A 21,110-nucleotide genomic window follows, 5' to 3' on the forward strand; every position below is an offset into this window, starting at 1 on the left:
ACATTGAGTCATACGTAGTGAACTTGTTAATGCCTTGACCGTGTGAGAATAGTGCAAGTTTCACTTACATTACGTACGTATTAATTATATCGACTAGATGTTTGGTCTGCTCGCCATTTTAATTTCTGGTATTATTTGAGTTTTTATCATATCATTCGGAGTTAAAGTATTTTAAGGTATGTTGGTCATTGGTCATCAGTCATTAGTGCTTTTGTAAGCAGAGAAATTCAGTGAATTCACCGCCTTTGATAAGGCGTGAGGCGAGTGTCAGACTCTTGCTGAGCAAAAACCACCCAGTTTCTATTCCTGCTCTTCGAGTCGGAACCCCGGTAACCCGCTAGATATTTCGCAGCTCTGGGGGTCATTGGTGCTGTGGCTGCAATTCTATTCCTATTGCTGATTCAGGGTTAAAAGTCTGAAAATTATTCTCAAATTAATTCAAGACTGTTAAACCTCTCTAACAAACAGAAACTTGTTTTAGAAATGCACTGCCTTTAAAGCCTACAAACAGTTCCATCGGCTCCTATTACAAATTCAAAATTCCATGCAGCCTCAACAATTTCTTCGGTAATTAGTTTTAGAACAAACGCCATGTGATTAGTTCTGATCAAAACAATGTGTATGCAAACAATGCCAAGTTTAATGAGTGTGAAATAGTGCATAAGTAGTAACGGTGTGCTATTATAACCCGGTACTGTACTTACTGGTTTTTGTGGGGTAGTTTCTTTGTCGTGCCGTATATTTAAGTTGTGGAGTTTCTCTTCTTTTTCCGATATGTGTTCTGAGTCTGACTGACTTGTGTGCTTTGTAGAATCATCATCATCATCTTTGTAGAAATGTCGTCTGTTTTTGTAATGCTTATTTTGTATTTGGTTTTCTCGTCAGAGGCTAGCCCTTTCAGTTCTTCTTTAGATTAAATTATTGTATTACAATCAGCTTTATTATGTTAGTTAAGTTTTGAGGTTTAGTATAATTAAAATATCTTGTAAGACTGATGGCTATATATTGGATTATATCTGTAATGGTTGTTGTAAGTGCAATAAATAAGCAAAATAAAGCTTTATAGATAAGCAGAAGAGGGTTTTAAATTCTAGTTATGATAAGAAAGCTGCAAGCAACATCTAAAGTTTCCTTTACATTCAATAGAATAGGCTACTAGTCGACATTTAACCACGCATTTCTCCGAGTAATAGGTTCATTCAGCAACATAAATCTTTGATATACAATTCTGGAACAGCAATAATAGCAAATCTAGGTCCATTTTCGCTATCAAGTTCCCGGCTTTTGTGATAACGTATACAGCACTAACTCGAAACTGAGAACAGGGAACAATGTGGGCGGTGACCCTATTAATGTTGCGGATATGCGGAATTTATATGGTAATGCAGTTTATGCAGTAGCTAAGGGCTGCCTGCGTAATATACATAATGTGACAATACGCCTTTTACATTCGAACAGGTAAATACGCCTTTACCCATACTTACACCCACTTTTTACTAGTTTTGATTGTAATAGGAGGTGATCATAATATCATACACCAGTACAATTTCAGACTCCGTGCTGTTAATGCATCTAACTCTTTTAGAAATTTTATAGTGTAAAAATATAACGAATGAGTAATTGAAGATGGCGAGATAAATATTTTAAACAATTCGAGTTTATTTCGCTGTTGTACTAGTCATGCATCAATATCTACAACTGAGTGAAACATTTCAAATAGCATAAGAAACCTCTTCAAAAACATAAAGCACTGTTAATTATTATAAAACCCTGCACCATTCTAAATATAGAAGGTGTTCACAAAGTACACCATATTAGAACATCTATACAAATACTCTATTCAGAAATCAATATGTTTAGTAAGGAGATAAATTAGCAACAGTCCGTATATGGCTTGATATTCTATGCGCGTGCGACCCGACCCTGCTGTATAAGGGACAAGGCCGACAGACAGCAATATGTAACACCTACGTCATTGTGGAAATGCTCTAGATTTTAACAAAATGGCTTTTATAATTTGTTTTTTGGAGGGATATTGAAGGTTTTATCTACGTCATGCTTAGGTTAAGTGTCTTCGTTGTTAGTCTAGTGGGCTTAGGGGTGATTATTGAGTCCAGTTTCGGTTTAGATTTACTGAATTTACATATTGTAATTTACAGAATTTTCTATGTTATGTGTCTATGTGATAGTATTGAGATAAAGTCACTGGTTTTCAATTTTATTACATCACTATTTTGTAACTTTAATTTATGTTACCCCAACACTAATATGTATATGAAGTCGACGTTACTGTCATTCTTGGTGAGTGTGGAGTGCAGTCGCATCTTCTTTTAAAATAAATCAATAATTGTGAAAAATTAAGCAAAATATTAATCACACAAAATCATGTTGTTCAAATAGTAACAACAATACAGATTTGCCATGAAAATTAGGTGTTAAATCGTCACCATACTTTACATTGGAGACTAATAATAATAAAGATTGCGACAAAGAAAGACAGGATACAATAAACTATAGTAAAGTTAATTTCTAACTAATTCTGAGCGTCAGTTTGCTAAAGAATCACCGGATGTCGGCGCAGTGATCAAGGACAAATCACTTGATTGAAGAGGAATGGCTTATGTCATACTTATTTCGAATGTGTAAAATACTTGCACAAATGAGGTTATTTATTGATTTCTTTTATTCTTCTTTTTACCCGTGGTATGCCGGAACGTAGACACAATTAATTTTCTATTGTCTGTCTCATATACACCGGTATAATAATCATCTCATATACACCGGTATAATAATCAAGAGGTTAAAGGAATATCTATACTTTTGAGTTTGTTTGTTTGTTTGTTTGAACGCGCTAATCTTTGAAACTACTGGTCCGAATTGAATAATTCTTTTTGTGTTGGATAGTGCATTTATCGAGGAAGGTTATAGGCTATAAAACATCACGCTATGACCAATAGGAGCCGAGCAGAGCGGGTGAAACCGCGCGGAAGTAGCTAGTATTGTATATTTTTATGACTGCCTCGTTGGTCGACTGGTCGCAAGTGCGACTGCCGGGCAAAAGGTCTCCAATTCGATTCGGGTCGAACTTTTATCGTTACTTCACATAGTTATAGGTATAGAAAAATGATACTATCGAATATCGGACAGTGTTCAAAAAGGTAGCGTCGTAAAACTTTACACTTACTTTACCCGAGGATTAAACTTGATATCTCCTACTGATCGGTGGCATTTACGACCACTTACCAACAACAAGTTCTTTTCCATTGTTAATTTCTCATGAGAAGTAATGAGTTATTATTGAAGACACGCTTCGACGCCTCAGCCTCATTTGTATGCAAACCGCCTATACTTGATTAGTTAGTAATTATATAATTAATTATGCTGGATGACTGCCAATCTTCGTATACATGGCTACACATTGGGCGATGAAACCAGTTTATTATGGTCCCGCTTTCTATGACTTTTCCGCTCATTCAACGGTCAATTTATATTGGTTGTCTTGTATACAGTCGTGTACTAAGTAGTCTTCTACCGCTGTCTTAAAAACTGTGTCAGGTTTTAATGTCCCTTTATTTTTCTCGGTTTGTATTTTTTTTAAATGTTTATTTTTTCTTTTCGTGATTTTGTAACCAACACTTTATGTTCGAGATATCATAATAATTCACTCCTGAGTGTTATTTGTGTGAGGTTTTCTTTTTTATTTTAGTTCGTTTTATTTATGTCGTGTCATTGGTTTCTGGCGCTTGTTCTTAATATAATGACCCATTTAGTTTTTTTAATGATTTCGTTTTTATCTAATTAGGTTACCTACAATCTTACGACATTCACTACATACATGTCAAAATAACTTAGTTCGATACGAAGTGTTAAATAAATTTTGTTTTTTATTAGAAATACTTAACTGCCTCGTTCGTCGAGTAGTCGTAAATGCGACTGCCGGATAAGGGGTCTCGGTTTTGATTCCCAGGTCGGGCAAAGTATTACTGGGCTTCTTTCAGTTTTTCGAAAATTTCTCAGTAGTAGCATGGAGTCTGGAATTGTGTCCAGTATATGGCAATAGGCTCACCCCTATTACATTGGACTTATAACACAAATGGTGAAAAGTTGTACATTGTATAGCGGCATTACGTGCCGTAATGTGTACCTCTGTCTACTCCTTCGAAGATAAAAGACGTGACGTTGTTATCGTTGTTGTTTATTAAAAATATCCTCTCTTTGTTTCCAGATGTGTCTCACGGAATGGATAAGACTCCGTGACTATAACAGCGGGCGTCCCCGCAAGGTCCTGGGCAGAGAGATTCCACCCTGGGTGTGGGAAGCTTACCAAGTAATCGGCGTGTTCCTCTTCGGATGCGCCTGTCAGCAGCTCACCACTGATGTGGCCAAGTACACCATTGGAAGGTTGAGGCCGCATTTCTTTGATGTGAGTACCTTTTATATTTTTTTACATTTGCGTATAAGTTAAGAGAATCCTGTACGAAATAGGCTTTTATATGATCATGAAAATATTCAGTATAAACAACAAAAAATAAATATTTTTATGTTATTGAACGTGATGAAGCTAAAGGACCTTACCTTAGTATGCATTTGATTTACGTTAAACAAAAACGAAAGGAAGGAAGGAAGGGTTACTGATTGGCCGGCTCGAAGAAACCAATCAATCAGAGCGCCGAACATGGCTCTAGTTTCGATCTCGTTAAACATGAAGCAAACTCGTATTAAGGCCCCTGATTAGCTCGGATAGTTTCGCACTGTCTTTCGACGAAGTTAACGATGACAACTTCTGACGAAGTACTTGAATATCGAGAAACTGTGTATTTTCATTTATACATCTCGAGTAATTACAGAAACTCCATCGTGCTCAGTGCCCTCAGTAATATAAAATTAGAGATTAGACTTACTCAAAACGTATTCATTCGATACGGCACGGTGACAAATTGCTGTACACTAATCTGTATAAGCGTGAACCGGTCGTGTATTGTGTGTTATTAGAACATTAAACTTGTTTATTATAATTTTAATTAATGCATTCATTTTATAATTTCTACGGCCATTCATCGTAAGATTTTAGTAGAGAAAGATGCACTTTTTGAAAAATAATAATACGAGTAAGTATCAACATAAATTCACTAACATCAACATCATTAGTGAAATAATTTGCTCATTTACATAGAATGTGCTAAAAGTTTCCAGTGGCGTATCGGACCTAATTTCCTTCACACTCAAAGTATTCCTTAGCAACGATTTTGCATACAAAACAAATGCTAAGGATTGGGTTAAGTAACTATTAAAAGACTGAGTACGACGCTTAAACTTAATTCTGGGAATCGCGGGCGCTCGTACCCTTTCCAAATTGTGACAAATTAAGTTTGGAGATGTGTGACGCATACATATGTATTGACTTCTAGATCAAACGGTCGCAAACAACCTGCATCCAGCTGCTCCCTTATACACGTTTATCAAAAGCAAATTTGCTTGAGCAAAACGCAATTATGCACAAGTTATAAACATTGAACAGTTGCCACATGATTTGTGTTGTATTTTCATTGTTTTCTGTGATAACGACACGTGTAATGTAGTCGGTTGTACGTGCAGGTTTCCACGTCCTTTGCCAAACATATATAAGTTGTATTATACAGTAAAATACAATCTGCATGTGATTGGATGATATCTGTCTTTTATGTAGTTGGTGCCTCTCATAGATACCATGGTAGGCTGAGGGTTTAAGCTTATCATGGAGTGCGGGTCCAAAACCTACCAATGGCAAGTACCAATGTAACATTTCCGAGTTATAGGACTTATAAATTTTAACATAGTTCGTACCTCTGTTGACTTCTGTCATATATTCATAGATCTACCTATAGGTTGGTACTCTTAGCACAATTCCAGATTTCGTACTACGCATTCTGGATATCAAGAAATAAGATACTTACTAGATTTATTTGAGTATAGGTAGGTACTAATAGATTACTTCATGCAAACCTTACGTTACCTGCACCCTTTATTCGAACTCAAAATCATTGCTCTGCATTCGCCCTTGCCTCCGCTCCTACAAAGTAACATAAACAAACATAAGAAACATAATTTGTATATTGAGATTTGAGAATTTATTCTCAGTTTATATTTGGATTTTAATGTTTAGTGGTTTCTTACCCTCTCTCTTGGGAAAACTCTTGTTCACTGATATTCTATTTCTGTCTTTATTTCCAGTCAATTATTTATCGTCTTAAGAAGACACATCACGTCTTCAATCCCTCGATGAAGTAAAAAGAACTGTATGAGTAAATGTAACATATAATTTTTATAATAACTATCGTGAAACATACTAAATTAACTAAAAATCACGATTAACTCACGTAAATTAATGGAGAAAGGCTCTAGTAGTTCACAGAGGGACTTTTTATCATGAGCATGATGATTTTTAGTAATGTATCATCACTTATGTTATTAGTCTTATGTAAAAGGGAACGAGGCTATTGCCATACACATGGGCATAACATGGAAACTCCGTGTCTGTACTAAGATTTATGACTTTTGTCTCATTTGCCAATTTAAAAGGAATTTCTTTGATAAATATTGACTTATCACCTCTTACTTATACTGGATCAAAAAGTTCAATGTTAAGTTTCTTATCTTTTTTATTTATGTTTAAAAATCACGTAGGTATGTACTATGTAGTTTTGATAAACGTCCCGCAAGTTATTTTACTTTTTAATTTGTTCTCGTGGATTTTTCCGCTCGATAGTGACCAGTTACTATAGTGAAGCATAATAGATTTGTTAACTCACATGATGTCAATTGTTCGAAGATGCTCGATTAGTTTCTAACTACAACAAGGGCTCATAATCATTGACTGACAAAATTGGCAATTAAATATGTTTTTCTTAAGATAGCGTTTGTTTAATCCCCACCATGTGAATCCATGTGCGTTTATGTCTGTATGTAAAAATAATTCCCTAAAATTCCACCACAGCGGTTCTTACAAAAGATATTTCTATCTACTCATAAAACAATTAGTAATGCTCGTAAAGTATTTGGAGAATGGATATTTACGGCGTATGCGCATAGCGACGGTTTACTTAATGGCTGTGGTTGAATACCGTAACAACGTTGTTAGTATAACTTCTCAGGGACATATGTTCCTTATTCTACAATTTTTTTATATTATTTTTTTATGTTGAAGTAACACTATCACTAGATTTGTCACCATGGATTTGAAAGCACGGTTCATGGACTGTGTGACTGTGTCTGATGATTTCCAAAAAAAAAACTGTGAAACTCAGGTAACTTAACACTGTACAGTATAGTAAACCGTGCGCCCGTAACTAGCTAATCTAAATCCGCATCAATGAAACCCAAATACCATAAACAAAAGTAACACATAACAAACATATTATCAGTTCGAATCCCACACAAGTTGTGGAGTCAATTGAGGAAACTGCTCATTAGAACGGTCGTAAGCAGCGAACTAGTAAATTACTACTATTTGAGCTATAAACTGACATTTAAGTACGGAATGCTTGTAAGGGCTCGTGTACACGACGATACCGCCGCCGTACCGCCACCGAATCGCCGCGCTGCTATGCTGTGTATACACCGCCGGCGTCGCTGCTTGATTTTACTTCACATCGCTAGCTGCAAATAACTGTTTCTTGGCAAAAGCTGCCAACAGATTTTAAGGGTTAAACATCATCCAATGACTTCTCCCGCCTTGGGCGAGGCGAGAATAAGTGTCAGACTCATACTAACTAAAAACCACCTCGTTGCTACTCATGCTTTTGCGAACCAGCAATGTGTTAGTAACAATTCTATACTGCTATGGTAAAATTGTGGATGTCAAGGACTGTATTCAGCAGCGGGCTTTCTTTCGGCTAATGATTAGGGTGGTCGTAAAATCAAGCAGTGTAAATGCGACGGCAGTGTGGCCGTAGTATTGTGTACACGAGCCCTAACATTTAAGTACAGACTGTCCGTAACGTTCAGCTGTTCCGAACGGGGCTGGTAATACTCAGTTCAACTGTTTACTTTGGACGGTTAGTGGCGATTCTTTGGTCGTAAATGGTCGTATATTTAGTTCCTTAGTAGACATTGTGAGGGGATTTTCCGGAGTATGTCAGTTTCTATTATAATGTGAAGAACTTGCCTTGGTCAGGCTTGAGCCCCATTCAGATATTAAAGGGCTTGTTTATTGATAGCCTACCGAACCATATCAGCTTAAATTTTATTGTAACCATCCGGATCTGCTGACTGCGGACAACCTTGCGGGTACCGAGGCTCCGGTTAGAAGCAGGAGTAGGAACGGAACGATTTTAGTCAGTATGAGTCTGATACTCTCACCTAATTTGCCCTCACAAATTCAGAACGATTTTAGTCAGTATGAGTCTGATACTCTCACCTAATTTGCCCTCACAAATTCATCTCCAAACTCATCACCTAAACAAATTCACAACTATGTACAATGAGACAGACTTCAATGCTCTATTATACTAGTAAGTCACTAAGGCAATAAGCATCCATGCACTTTGTATAATTCGCTTGACCTCATCGTTTATCTAATTAGTCCCACTTGAGCATCGACGGATCAATTAGCTTGTAAAATTGCTTGTCAAATAGAGATCCTGCAGGACCTGGCCAGCTGTGTTAGCAATCTGGGGTGGGACCTAAATGACCTGATTTGGTATACTGGTACCAAGGAATCTGATAATGCAAGATAGATAGAAGTGAAGATTGGCAGATACCAATATTGGGTGATTAGTACCAGGCAACCAGATAGATTTTCTTACTGCCGTACTCAGAGTAATTTAATGATTACTTAAACTATTCCTTAGTAACGATTTTGTTCTGAAAACAATTGCTGAGGACTGGGTTAAGTAACCATTAAATGACTCTGAGTGCGGCGATGAAAGTAAAATTGTCACTGACATAGTAACAGTCTTTATCGTTGTAATTTAATTATTTATCGAATTAACCAATCTTAAGCACAATGACGATAAATTAAAGTTCATTTTGTAATATAAAATATTTACATTTTTCTCATGGATCTCATGGATCTCGGAAGAATCATGAGAACAATGTACCTAAATATTTCAGACTCATGTCTGGGTCAAAAATATCGCATGTCGTGATGTCGCACGGAAGTGTTAAATTTTATTAATAAAAATTGTCGTTAAATTTTTAACAAAGTTTGTAGCTACTGTAGTCGAGGACAGGTCATAGATCTATGTCGTCACATCTATATTTATCGCTTTATAGCAACACGGTGATGTAATTGATAAGCTATTAATTGTCGAAGACAAACTGTCGAAGTTATTGTTTTGATATTGCTTGTATTATGAGAAAAATATTTTTGAGTTATTAGACTTTTTGAATAAATGTCTCATGTTAAAAAAATTATCCTCTTGAGTCATTGCCTTGTATTCATTGTAAATATTTGTTTTTATTAAATGGCTTAATGGTACTTAAGGCTTAGTCGGATGAGAAAATAGAAGAATCAAGCTTTATTACTTTACTTTACTAATTACTATATTTGCACTGGACTTTAAATAACAAACAAATAAGCAATTCTTACATCCTAAGAATAGTATTGAATTTCCATTGATTACATTCTATTTCATTATTACAACCCACTTCTTGGACAGGGTTTAACAACAAATTCTACAAACCATTATAGGTACGTCCATTAACCATAATTTTCAATGTACCGTTGCGATCTTAAACATGAATTCCATCGCTGAGCTCAGCTTAACAAAGCGCAGTAACTTAGCAGAGATATTTCGCCACAAATCTGCACGGAATCCCAGTGCCATCTAAATTATTCCCAGTTAAGCCAAGATGTCCACTCTATATTTACTTTACAGTTAACACTCGCTTACGACGTTTTGTAGTCTGGGTGGTACTTGTAATACGTTTTGGAATATACGGTTCAAGATTCTTGACAGGAACGTTTTACTTGCAGTGGGGAAATCTATAGCTGAAGAGAAACGTATATGTCCCAAAACTGCGACCAGTAATCCAGAAAAGGTCAACAGCATTCTTAAAATTTTCGGTCGTCAGACTGGAATCCTTTTTTTGAGCGAGGATATCATTCAATGAATACCCTCATCTTGGGTAAAGCGAGAGTAGCGAGAGAGAGGTAATGTCAGACTCTTACTGATTAAAATCCCCTCCGTTTCCTACTCTTGCTTCGAGCCGTAGCCCCGGTAACCCGCCAGGTTTCCCGCAGCTCCAGAAGAATTAACATTTCTATGTTATTATGTATTACGTCTTAAGGTAGAACTAAAATGCTTCAGCAGTGTATGATCATTCTTTTTTTCCTGTTATATTTAGCCACTTTTCCAATTGCCAATTTGAGTCACCTAAATGCTCGTCAAATATTCCCCGAAGCTAAATTAGCTTTGATTGGTCATAACCAGTAATTAGCAGATTGAATACGTGTTAAACACTGTTACTTGATTAGAGAGCTAATATTTGTATTCTTATGATTTAATTGGAACCGCGAGATAATTGACATAACAGTTTCTTGGTAAACTATTTATAAAAAAGTTGTAGGCTTGCCAAATGTCTTTTAACATAGCCAGTTTTGATTATGAATATAAATGAGATTGAATTGACTTGTTTTAATGGTATATATAATAATCATAAACATTTCCACGTACGCACTTTTTCTTAGAAATCATTTGGTAATCATGTAGGCGACATATGATGAATGAGTCCGGAGTCTGGCTTTCCCATATCCTACCATTTCTCCCTGTTAGAAATCATCAAATTCACTTTTCATTTTATAATACTATTTAATTACTATTTAAATAACAACTACACGCTATTTACCCTGAACAACAGTCACTGTACAATTTAATTCTTCTATATTTTCACATATAAGTAGCTGTTGGTATAAATAATACTTAGCTACGCGCTCCGCCGCCCGCGACACTGTGATTTTGACTTATTGCTTGTGCACAACGCACTGTCTTCATCGCTTTAGCCTCGACCACCTTCGTACTCTGCTTGCAAACGTATGAAATCATTCGTAAAGCTTTATGTCACATCTAAATGAATTTAGTTAGTTAATTCTGACTCTGATCCTTTTGGTGTTCTATTTGCTTAATATTGAATTCCTGATTTGTGTCTGCAAGTTTTAGTTTTGTATCATAAAGGTCGCCAGTATCGTCGTTATCAGCCATAATATATGCACTTTCTATCAACAGGCACTCCATCGTTTTACCCATTGAATAGGGTACTATAGTTAATAAAAAAAAAAAAAGCAGGCAAAAGGGTCACCTGATGGTAAATGATCACCACCAAAGGAAAGGTTTTCCAAATTTCCTATGCTTGACACGGTTTCTGAGGATAGCATAGATCGCTGATTAAAATGGAAACCATGGTGGCCGGTCGCTGTTTTCAAAAATATCAAGGCTAGAAATACTGTATTTGAGAATTTCTAAATTAAATTATAATGGCTTTATCCCACGTTATGGTGCTAAATCTCTCAGGTACAAAACCTCTAAATCAGCCTTAATGTCTTAATGATAAATTGCTAACACTATATCAATCAGAATCGACGTATTTAATGAAGTTCCAAGTCCGTCATCTATAATATGAATAACTTTCAATCGCTTTGCTAGCAGCTTTATTTCCTGTTCAATTTATGGCTAATATAAATCTTCGGTTATGGCTAGATTTGAATAATTGCGATAATCTATAGTTGGAGCGCATCATGGATTATTAAAAGCTAGTCTCACTTGCAAAGCAAAGTAATCTATAGGTTTGTTACCCGCTTTGAAGAATTATACTGCGGACTGCCTAGCAGGTTTACAGGGGTTCCGGCTCTAAAAGCAGGAGTAAGAAGGTGGTTTTTATTCAGTAAGAGTCCTATCGCCTCGCTCAAGGCGGGAGAAGTCATTGAATGATACTCTCCCCTTAATAAAAAAATCTCGATCATTATACCTAATACACTCATGTCCGGATAACCTTTAACTTTGTACTTTCCAAACCATTGTTAACAAAATAATAACCAATTTAGTATTTAAACGATTGCAAGAAATCGTATTAGTAACGGCAAGAGTTAAATACAAACAAGGGTGGCTTTGGAACGGTTCACGCTTGACCAATGACGTGTGACACTGTACCGGCGCAGGCGCAAGTATAACATGTCTGTGACACGTTGTTATTTTTGATTTTAATTGAGAAAGAGTGTCGTGGTTTAGATTTTTTATTTGTGTCGTTACTTCTTTCATTCATTAAGTTTATTTTTTATTTGGTTGTTTGTAAGCTTGTGTATTTTATTAAACTAAAGATTTGGTCCTTTTGTTGTATTAAAATAAAAGCGTAATGTGTAAAAATTTAAATTCTTAGAAACTGAACCCATGGTGCATAAACACTCGAAATTATAAGCACCCTTTTACGTGTGTAATCTTTAAAAATGGAATGTTAGAAGCAAAAAACAGCGCAATCCTTTTATTCATAAAAGATCCTATAAATAAAAATATCGCAGACGCACGTTTGCATTACAATCCCCATATTCTTTTTGTATTATAATCACCAACGTGATCGGAAACTGTTCGGCGGTAATACCTTTGTTATTAAATTCTTCAATAGATATATTATTTTTAATAACGTGTCACGTATCGTTCCCCTAACACGCCAAGCGTAAATAGCAACCATATGGTCTACGAGTACTTTAAAGTATTCTAAAAAAGCATCTGAACACACGTTAAAATTAAACATCGAGTCGTATCTGACACAAAGCACTTGGCCATTCTTATTGTAAAGTACTGTTTTGTTTGTCACAGTAGCTCTTGTGTCCTCTTTTGCAAAACGTCCATCGTCATCTTCAATAACATCTATTTCCTGAATCTGTTTGTCAGTATGTGTCTCAGCCTCACTTTGATGTGTATTTAGGTATCGCACGTCCCTACAATGTGTTGTGTCATTAACATTGTTCGTTTTTTATGTCACATCAAATAGCAATGATTTGCGAAAGTGATTGTTGTGCCACATTTACGATGTGACATGATTTAGTTGAATTTTGCTATAGTAATCTTTTTATTTATTGCTCTCTAGGGAGACACAAAACGTGATCTTTCTTTGGATTCAAATATTAACATAACTTGGCATATGTATTCAGTTATTCGACATCTAACATTAATTACGATCGTGACTAATTCCATGTCCTGTCTGCCTGTCGTAATTAAATGTATTTCAAGATCTCAAATTATTTGCGGGACACAAATCTCTCATTTCCCTTTTGGAATAATTTCGTCCTTTTGCGCGTGAAGTATCATTTAGCTCAGTACCATAACAACTTATTTTGTTTTAACTCTTTACTCCTTGACAAATGTCTGCGGCGTCTGGCAATCCTGCACGTGGTCCTGTTTTAGTTTATTATGAGATATTCCTGGACGCGTGCTGTACAAATTGCTGGAGGGTAAAAGATTTATTAACTTCCCATAATAATATTTCATTTTCGTCAGCCATAACTTTAGTTTCATCGATAAATCCATTAAGAATTTTCTTCGCTTCAATTCAATTAAAATTTTTGACCAAATCGAGAAAGAGTTGATTTAATTATCGCGTGGTTTAAGACTTGTTATAAAAGTTTCGTCTCCAAGGTATAATTAGTTTACGAAGTGAGGTATATCGACAACAGATTTATTCGATCGAATATATAAAATTAGACCATGAATCTTTGTTGTTAAAGTAGATTTTATAAATATTTGCGGTTCGTTTATTTTGTCTAGGAAACTCGATACTATCGCAAATAAATATTAGCGGTTTCAACGTGGGTGGTGCTGTGAGTACATTTTATATGTACTGTAATAGTAATGTACCGGTATTATTCGGGTCATACGTGTTTATAATCGATAACATTCTGAGCCAATCACTGTTAGCTGGCAATGTTTTGACCTTGTATCCACAGCATAGATTTGAAACACGAGATTTAATATTTTTATAATAACTATCGTGAGACATACTAAATTAACTAAAAATCACAGCGGCGATGTCGCCGCGTCTTCGCGCTGCTCATGAGGAAGAGCCCCTCTGTGGGTCAAAATTAGTTGAGCATTTCTCCATTAATTTACGTGGGTAAACCGCGATTTTTAGTTAATTAAGATTTAATATGTTGGTTTCATTCATAAATTCTTGCGATCATTATTTTTTCACTTACTATTTAATAATTTACTTTCTTTTCAATTCCAATTTTCTTATCGTGTATTTCTTTATAAACATAAGTAAATTCAGCTCGGTTACTGTGTTTAATTCAATAACTAAAACAAACAATAAGGCATTGATTCGTATCGATACGGTTGTTATTTGAATCGATTCGCGCGTTCTTATCGATTCGCTTGTTAATCTTGAACTGTGGTTCATTTTATGCTCACTGATATTTTTAATATGGTTCATGAATCTTGTGTCACGTCCTTATTTAGTATTGTTATGATTCTGTAATAGCGTACATACAAGTACATATGTAGTGTTCTACTAGTAGGTATCTATTATTAAAACAATTTTAAACATGATGTAACATTACAGTATCCAATCCTTTTTTCTTATATGGTTAAATATTTTTTGTTAGTCCTATTTTGTCCTGTGTGGAGGTTATTTTAATACGCTAGATATAATATGAGTTTTCTTAATCCTTCAAGAAATTAAATAAATATTTACTGACTAAGTGATCTATCAATTCTGTAACAAAATGGCAATTCTTAAATCATTCTTACCTATGCAAGTTATTTTTTCGGTTTAAGTTAATAATGTATCGACATATTCACCTTTCTCACCCTTGATTTATATCTGAACAGCATCAGGTCATCGTTCCGTAGACACGGTGCGCAAGCGCATTACATTAGCGGCGCGCTCAAACGATCAATTAGCGCTATCTAGCCGCCGACGATTGAAACGCCATCTGAGTTCTCGTGTGGACCAAGTGTGAAACTTCTTGTGTCAAATGTTTTTGGAACGTGACTTTCTTAAATGAGAAGCTCTTCATTTTTAGAATGTCGGTTAAATATGTAATAACCTGGTTAAAAGATTGTAAGGGATAGTAAGTTTTCACCTTTGACAGTAATCTTGAATATTGCAGTATTTACAACAACAAAATACCTAGTTAGCTCTAGATTAGTTATTGGTCAAGTAGTCATAGATGCATCTACCAATCTTGTTTCACAATCGCTTCCTTTGTAAATAAGGGAGTATATTCTACATTACGTTTTCGTAACTCTCAATAATTTTTGGCACAATGCCATAGCCTTATTTTGCATCTCGTGTATGTCAATGGGCTCTCCATCTTTTTCATTATGACACTCATTAAGCGACGAAAAACACATATTTATGTCCATCTTCATACATTCTCCTTTACATTTTCTTTTTGTTCCTCCAAATCGCCGTCCGCCTGTCACTTGCACTCGTCATCCGTTAATTGGATTTGTTTTGTAACATGAGTTTGTAATTGAATCGAATTGGAACGAATGTACCGATCCTGCCACTTTGTTTAACTCCAACCAGATTCGGTTTGTGTCAAATTCGATGAAGGGCTTAAAAAATGAGAAATATGTTTTATCTTTTTTGGGTCAACGGTTTTGGTAGCATTGATCTAATTAAATAAGTGTTTGCTCAAAGATTTATCTCTCTTGTGCTGTAATTGGACATGTTAACCACTTTATAATAGTGACATCTGTATGGAAAATAAATTGATAGTTTTTATATTCTTCTATTGTAATCATAATGTTTTCGTCAGGAATTTTACAACCTTCAGTATCACTTGCTTTTAAACAAAGACACAGTAAGCTAATTTTCGTCTGCTTTGCCAAAGGTCTCGTTGTTGTTCTATGTTTCATACTTATTTTTAATTAAAATAACAACATACGAAATGAAATGAAAAGTAGGTGGACTCTGACGATGCATTTTATTACACTTATTTTTGAAGAGTTGAAAATAGTTACTCATAATATTTACGCCTTCAAGGCGACGCTAAGAGTCATCTGTGTAAAAATAACTAAATGTAGGTTTTTAGATCAGAAAAACTAGGTACAAGTGTTAATACTGTTTTTGTTCTAGTGTTGACCATACGCACATAACAGAAGTATTTTTTGTTTCAATATTACTATTTTATGTACCATACATATGATCACCCTGATCAGGAGGCACCTATTGTGGTAATTTGAAGAGAAAGAAAGATACTTTGCTTCGGCCAGCTTAAATCGGATTAGATATTCGTATGGAAAGTAATTTTTCATCGATACTTGATGATCTTATCTTTGTAATGGATATGTATACAATGGACAACATACCTCATATTATCTAAGATGTACTTACAATTCACTTCACTGATACCATAGATGCTTTCCTCTAATCTCGATTCAAGTTCGAGAGCTTGACAATCTGTCAATAAGCCACGTTCCATCTGTCTGATATCTCCACCAAATCATCTATCAGCTCCCCAAAGATATACCCTACTTTATGACCTTTCACTCAAGGTTGAGAATGGCTTAAATTCTGTTTATCCAATGGTATTATTAAGTTTGTATTAGTAATATCGCGTGGAGTGGTTCGTTGGATGGCGTTTTATGGGCCATTTCGTCCCACGCTTATGTTGGAACAATTTTCAATGTAAATACGTTCACGGATCACATTTGCTGTCACATTTCCTGGTTAATGTTTGCCTTTTTCCCCTCCATAATTTTCTTGGACAGTTCAATGGAGATATTTGTCAAAAGATCAAAGCAGTGTTGAGCATTTTGACATATTAAATGATGCTTTCCCGTTTATGACACACTTTTTCTTTTGACTTTCATAAATGTCTGTTTTTGTGTATTTGAGCAAAAGTTACGGTTTGATGTCTAAAAATAATGGTGACTTAGTTGCCTTTCCATCCTTTGATGGATTTCTCCCTGCTTTAAGTGAGGCAAGAGGAAATGTCAGATTCTGACTAAAAACCACCCTGTTTCTTCTCCTGTTTTGAGCTGAAGCTCCGGTTACCTGTTACGTTGTCCGCAGCTCCGGATCGGGCATCAGCCCTACTGGACCCCATCTGGTAGTCTGGCTCTTTGAGGCGCGCGCAGGACGCGACGCACTGTGCCTTAGTTGCCTACCTAGTGGTTTGTGCAACAAAAATATTGACTAAATTGTAATTCTCCGGTAGAGATTGTTGGTTAGGCATTATCAGAGCTATAACTTGGAAATTTACTGGAAAATCATTTATACATGCAAAACATGATTATAAACCGCAAAAAGCTTCATCAAGAATTCCATTCCTATACGCTTGTTCTGTTACAATTCAATTATATGCTTTACCATGTCCACAACAAACCCATTATAATGAAATACCAATGTTCTGGTATCAATTAAATTAAATATTCAATTTATATTCCGTGTCGCCACTGACGATTAATTCACATACACGTACAATGTACATACCACACATATCTACAACCAATAATACATTAATATACCACAGCAAGACAGTAAAATCGACTCTATAACAGTTACAATAAGAGTTAGTTTAATTTCTTCCAAGTGGCGCTAGTGTCGATTAATGCCACCCTACAAGTATCCAAATGTATTTTTTATCAAACAAATTCAAAATTCTAATGTTAAACGCGATGATATTTAACAAGAATCGATTCAGAAGATTTCCCACAAAATATTGCTATGACTATAGTATTTGTAATCGAGTAAATTAGTTATTTATATTCTGTCGTACAAGTTAATAAAGTACATGTAGTGACTGTCTGCTGAATGGGAATCGCATGATTAAGTGTAGATGTTGAAGTCTCGGTGGTACTTTACCGAATGGTGTGGTTTAACATGTGTTTTGTAATATTGTAAGTTTATTATGCAGTTGTCGCGAAACCTTAGTAGTGTGGCGACACATGACAAGTGACTGATGATAGATGACTGAAGAAACTTTCGACAATAAAACCTTATGACGTCATAAATCCTACAACGCACATATGAAGTTTACATGTGAATAAACATGGATAGAAAATCCCAACGAACAACAGTTGGGTAGAAAGTCTGCCAGACACGATCACCTCGCCTGGTCGAAGGATCCTTCTTTTCATAGGGAACTTTACTCACTATTCCCTAAAGTAGTATCAAGTTTTATGTAATTTTTTGGGTACAAAATCATAATCTAGTTCCTTGTGCCTTTAGAGTCCCCATAACGCAACTAGCAACTCCTCCATCTGGAGACATCAAGAGAAAATGTTCACTTTGCATAAAGTATCAATTGACAACCCAATCAGCAAAAGTAATTGTTGGTCTTCCTTTAGCATTTTCTCTTTTCCTAATTAACCAAGGAAACTACACAAGTAGCTACAGGAAATGAACCCTGTATGAGTTCTCTTACATAATTAAGAACCTGCTTATAGACATGTGATTAGAGTAGTACTTATAAAATACACTATATTAGGTAATTTTATGAAGTAACTGCTTGTCAAACAGCACGCTACCTACATTGCGTGCGACAACTAACCTGTTGGTTAAGTTAATCTGTATGTTTAACTTAACTGCAGGCTTTAGATTAATTTTGTATCTTATGTAATCTTCATTATCTATTTGAAGAGTTTCTTCAGAAACCATTTTAAGATTTAAGTTATGTTAGTTTTTGGTTTTATCCGTTCAAGATTGTCTATGTGAAACAATAACAAACAACTCTTACGATATCAAACTCATTAATTATGGTTTTAAACTTAATACCAAACAAGACTGCAAAGTCTAAACAGCAGATTTAGCAACTGTTATTATAGCGTATATTCAGTATCATTAATCAATTTTAAAACTTAGCCCGAAAAGGATCGTCTAACGCAAAAATATTTTCTTGTTCTGTTCTGTACCCACAGTTTCAAACAAACTTTATCAGTATTCATAAATCCATCTCAGGAATTCCTTTTAAACTCCCTAGCAAATAAGATTAGGTGATGAAACGTATACTGCAATCGTAAAAGTCATCCAATTAAATTATGACCTTTAGCCTACGCCTCTCTAGCCCAGTCCGCCCACGGACCTATGAGAAATTGCAAATGTGTTTATTGCTCTAAAGAATTTCTGAGCTGATGACCCGGTGTTGAATAAATTATTGTAACTGGTAACAGTGTGAATGGTAAAGATTCTATGCTTAAAATAAAAAAGATAGGTATGGTAGATGGTTTGTACAATTTTTTTATTCGATAAAAACTAATGCTAGACTACAATCCCACCTGATGGTAAGTAGTGATGTAATCGTTGATGGTGACACTCTAGATTTGAAGACACCCACATTGTAATCGGATGGAAAAACCGCAGCAGGCAGATTGTTCCAGTCCCTCGATGTACGCGGAATACAACGTGACTTATGCTAGTATGCACTAATATGCACTTCGTTACATGTGTTCGTTAATTTAATTTTAAACGTCCAAAAACATAAGAAATTGGCTTTAAGTTAAAGATTTAACCAAAGACTTGATTTGTTTAAGAAGTTTCCTTCCTGGTGTTTATAATATATCCGTTTACGATGACGTACTGAGTAGTGTATATGTGATGCGTTTACTAGGTCAATGCTCTTGTTTACACGAATTTTGGCCACAAAAGGAGCGATTTAGTTCCATATTGGTTTCCTCTTTGTACTCGCCATCTTATATAAACTATTAGGTTTGTCGTTTACTTTGTTGTAAAAGTCAAGCTTATCGACAGAATTTTCTATTAAAGTCTTTAGTTGACTTAACCAACATATTTGTGAACAATACCCAATAAAAATACCAGTTTATTTATAAAATAGCACTCATCTCCCAGCATCCGCATAACAAACAACTAGTCTTCCTACACTTTGTAACAAATCGAATCATCAGTCTTTAGCTAAACTGTGTTTCAAGCCATAACTGTATACTCCCCGCTGTTCCTGAGACCTCACTCGTAAATATGTTTATTGTCGCTACAGTAAAAGCAATTTCTTTTTATGAACGTCCTACCCACTTCCTTGTTGTACAATTTTATGTTATATTTTATGCGTTTTAAAGTGCTATCGTTTTGTTTTCTATAAATATTATAATATTCGTTTCACAACCTATTGTGGTTTCTAGTGTATCTGTGAAGCAGGAACTCGATATGTTGTGGGCTACTGTTTGGGTTTCTGTATTCATAACTCGTGTGCTAATTTATTTTGTTGCGAAATTGTGAATAGTAGTGTTAAGTTTGAATCCAAATCTGGAATTATCTTTTTATCTTTGACCTTTCACAGACTTTTAGGTAGGTAATTTCTTTTGATGGAATATTGCGATATTCCCTATCACACGATTGCTGTCTTATATACTCCATCTAGCATATACACTATATTTTTCTTTAAGATTAGTACAATATGTTTGTTTTTGGAAAAACACTTTCCTATGAATGGTGTACCTAAAGGTTCAATACTGGGTCCAATACGTTTTGAAATTACACTATTACTTCTAATCATTAAACAGTGGCATAGTATTTCATAATACTCTTGTTCTCAGATTTATTGTTCATAAATATGAACTTATGATCGACATTATAATCTCAAGTTATGGCACAAACTCAATACTAGTTGCTAATAATGGTTATGGTCTTAGACCCGTATTAACGTTGTGTATTTCACCTATTACCATTAATAATTATTGTTACTGGGAATTGTGAATGGAAATTACATTAATAATCCCTAGTTTGATTTCGACGTAATGATTGAAGTACCTTTAGCAAAGCTTTACAAGGGTAAAAGCTTATTGTTTGGTAAATAAAGTAAAAAATTAACTATTCGTCATTTCACTTATATCATTCACATCAGTTGAAACCTCACGGTTAACAGTCGCACCGTCGACCATTGTAACATGAAAACTAATCAAATAACAGAAAGTCACGTCTAGCAAAGTCAATTCTATATTAAGTATTATAATGTGTGATATTTGGTAACAAATATTTTAAATTAAATGTTTGCAGATATTACTATTGTTTGGAAGTACGTTAGAATATTCTCATATCTGCCTATATCGCTAATTCATGCTCTATCCTAAATTGTTTAGAGTAAGCCATATTCTTAGATTAACAATTACAAAAAATTGCCATTACCGTATTGTCAGCATTGGCCCTTTTAATATAAGTTTTTAAACTGACACTGACAC

The 21,110-nt window shown here is 35.2% G+C and overlaps 1 protein-coding gene across 1 annotated transcript in view; it reads left to right on the forward strand.

Annotated features, from left to right (window-relative positions):
- LOC118266198 (putative phosphatidate phosphatase) overlaps positions 1 to 21,110 on the forward strand; it is a 106,028-nt gene that overhangs the window by 52,437 nt on the left and 32,481 nt on the right. The window contains exon 3 of the mRNA XM_050694593.1: positions 4,226 to 4,423. Within this exon, the coding sequence (XP_050550550.1) occupies positions 4,226 to 4,423 (198 nt within the window). The remainder of the gene's footprint in view (positions 1 to 4,225; positions 4,424 to 21,110) is intronic.

This window comes from Spodoptera frugiperda, chromosome 7 (genome assembly GCF_023101765.2).
Source record: "Spodoptera frugiperda isolate SF20-4 chromosome 7, AGI-APGP_CSIRO_Sfru_2.0, whole genome shotgun sequence".
Taxonomy (NCBI): domain Eukaryota; kingdom Metazoa; phylum Arthropoda; class Insecta; order Lepidoptera; family Noctuidae; genus Spodoptera; species Spodoptera frugiperda.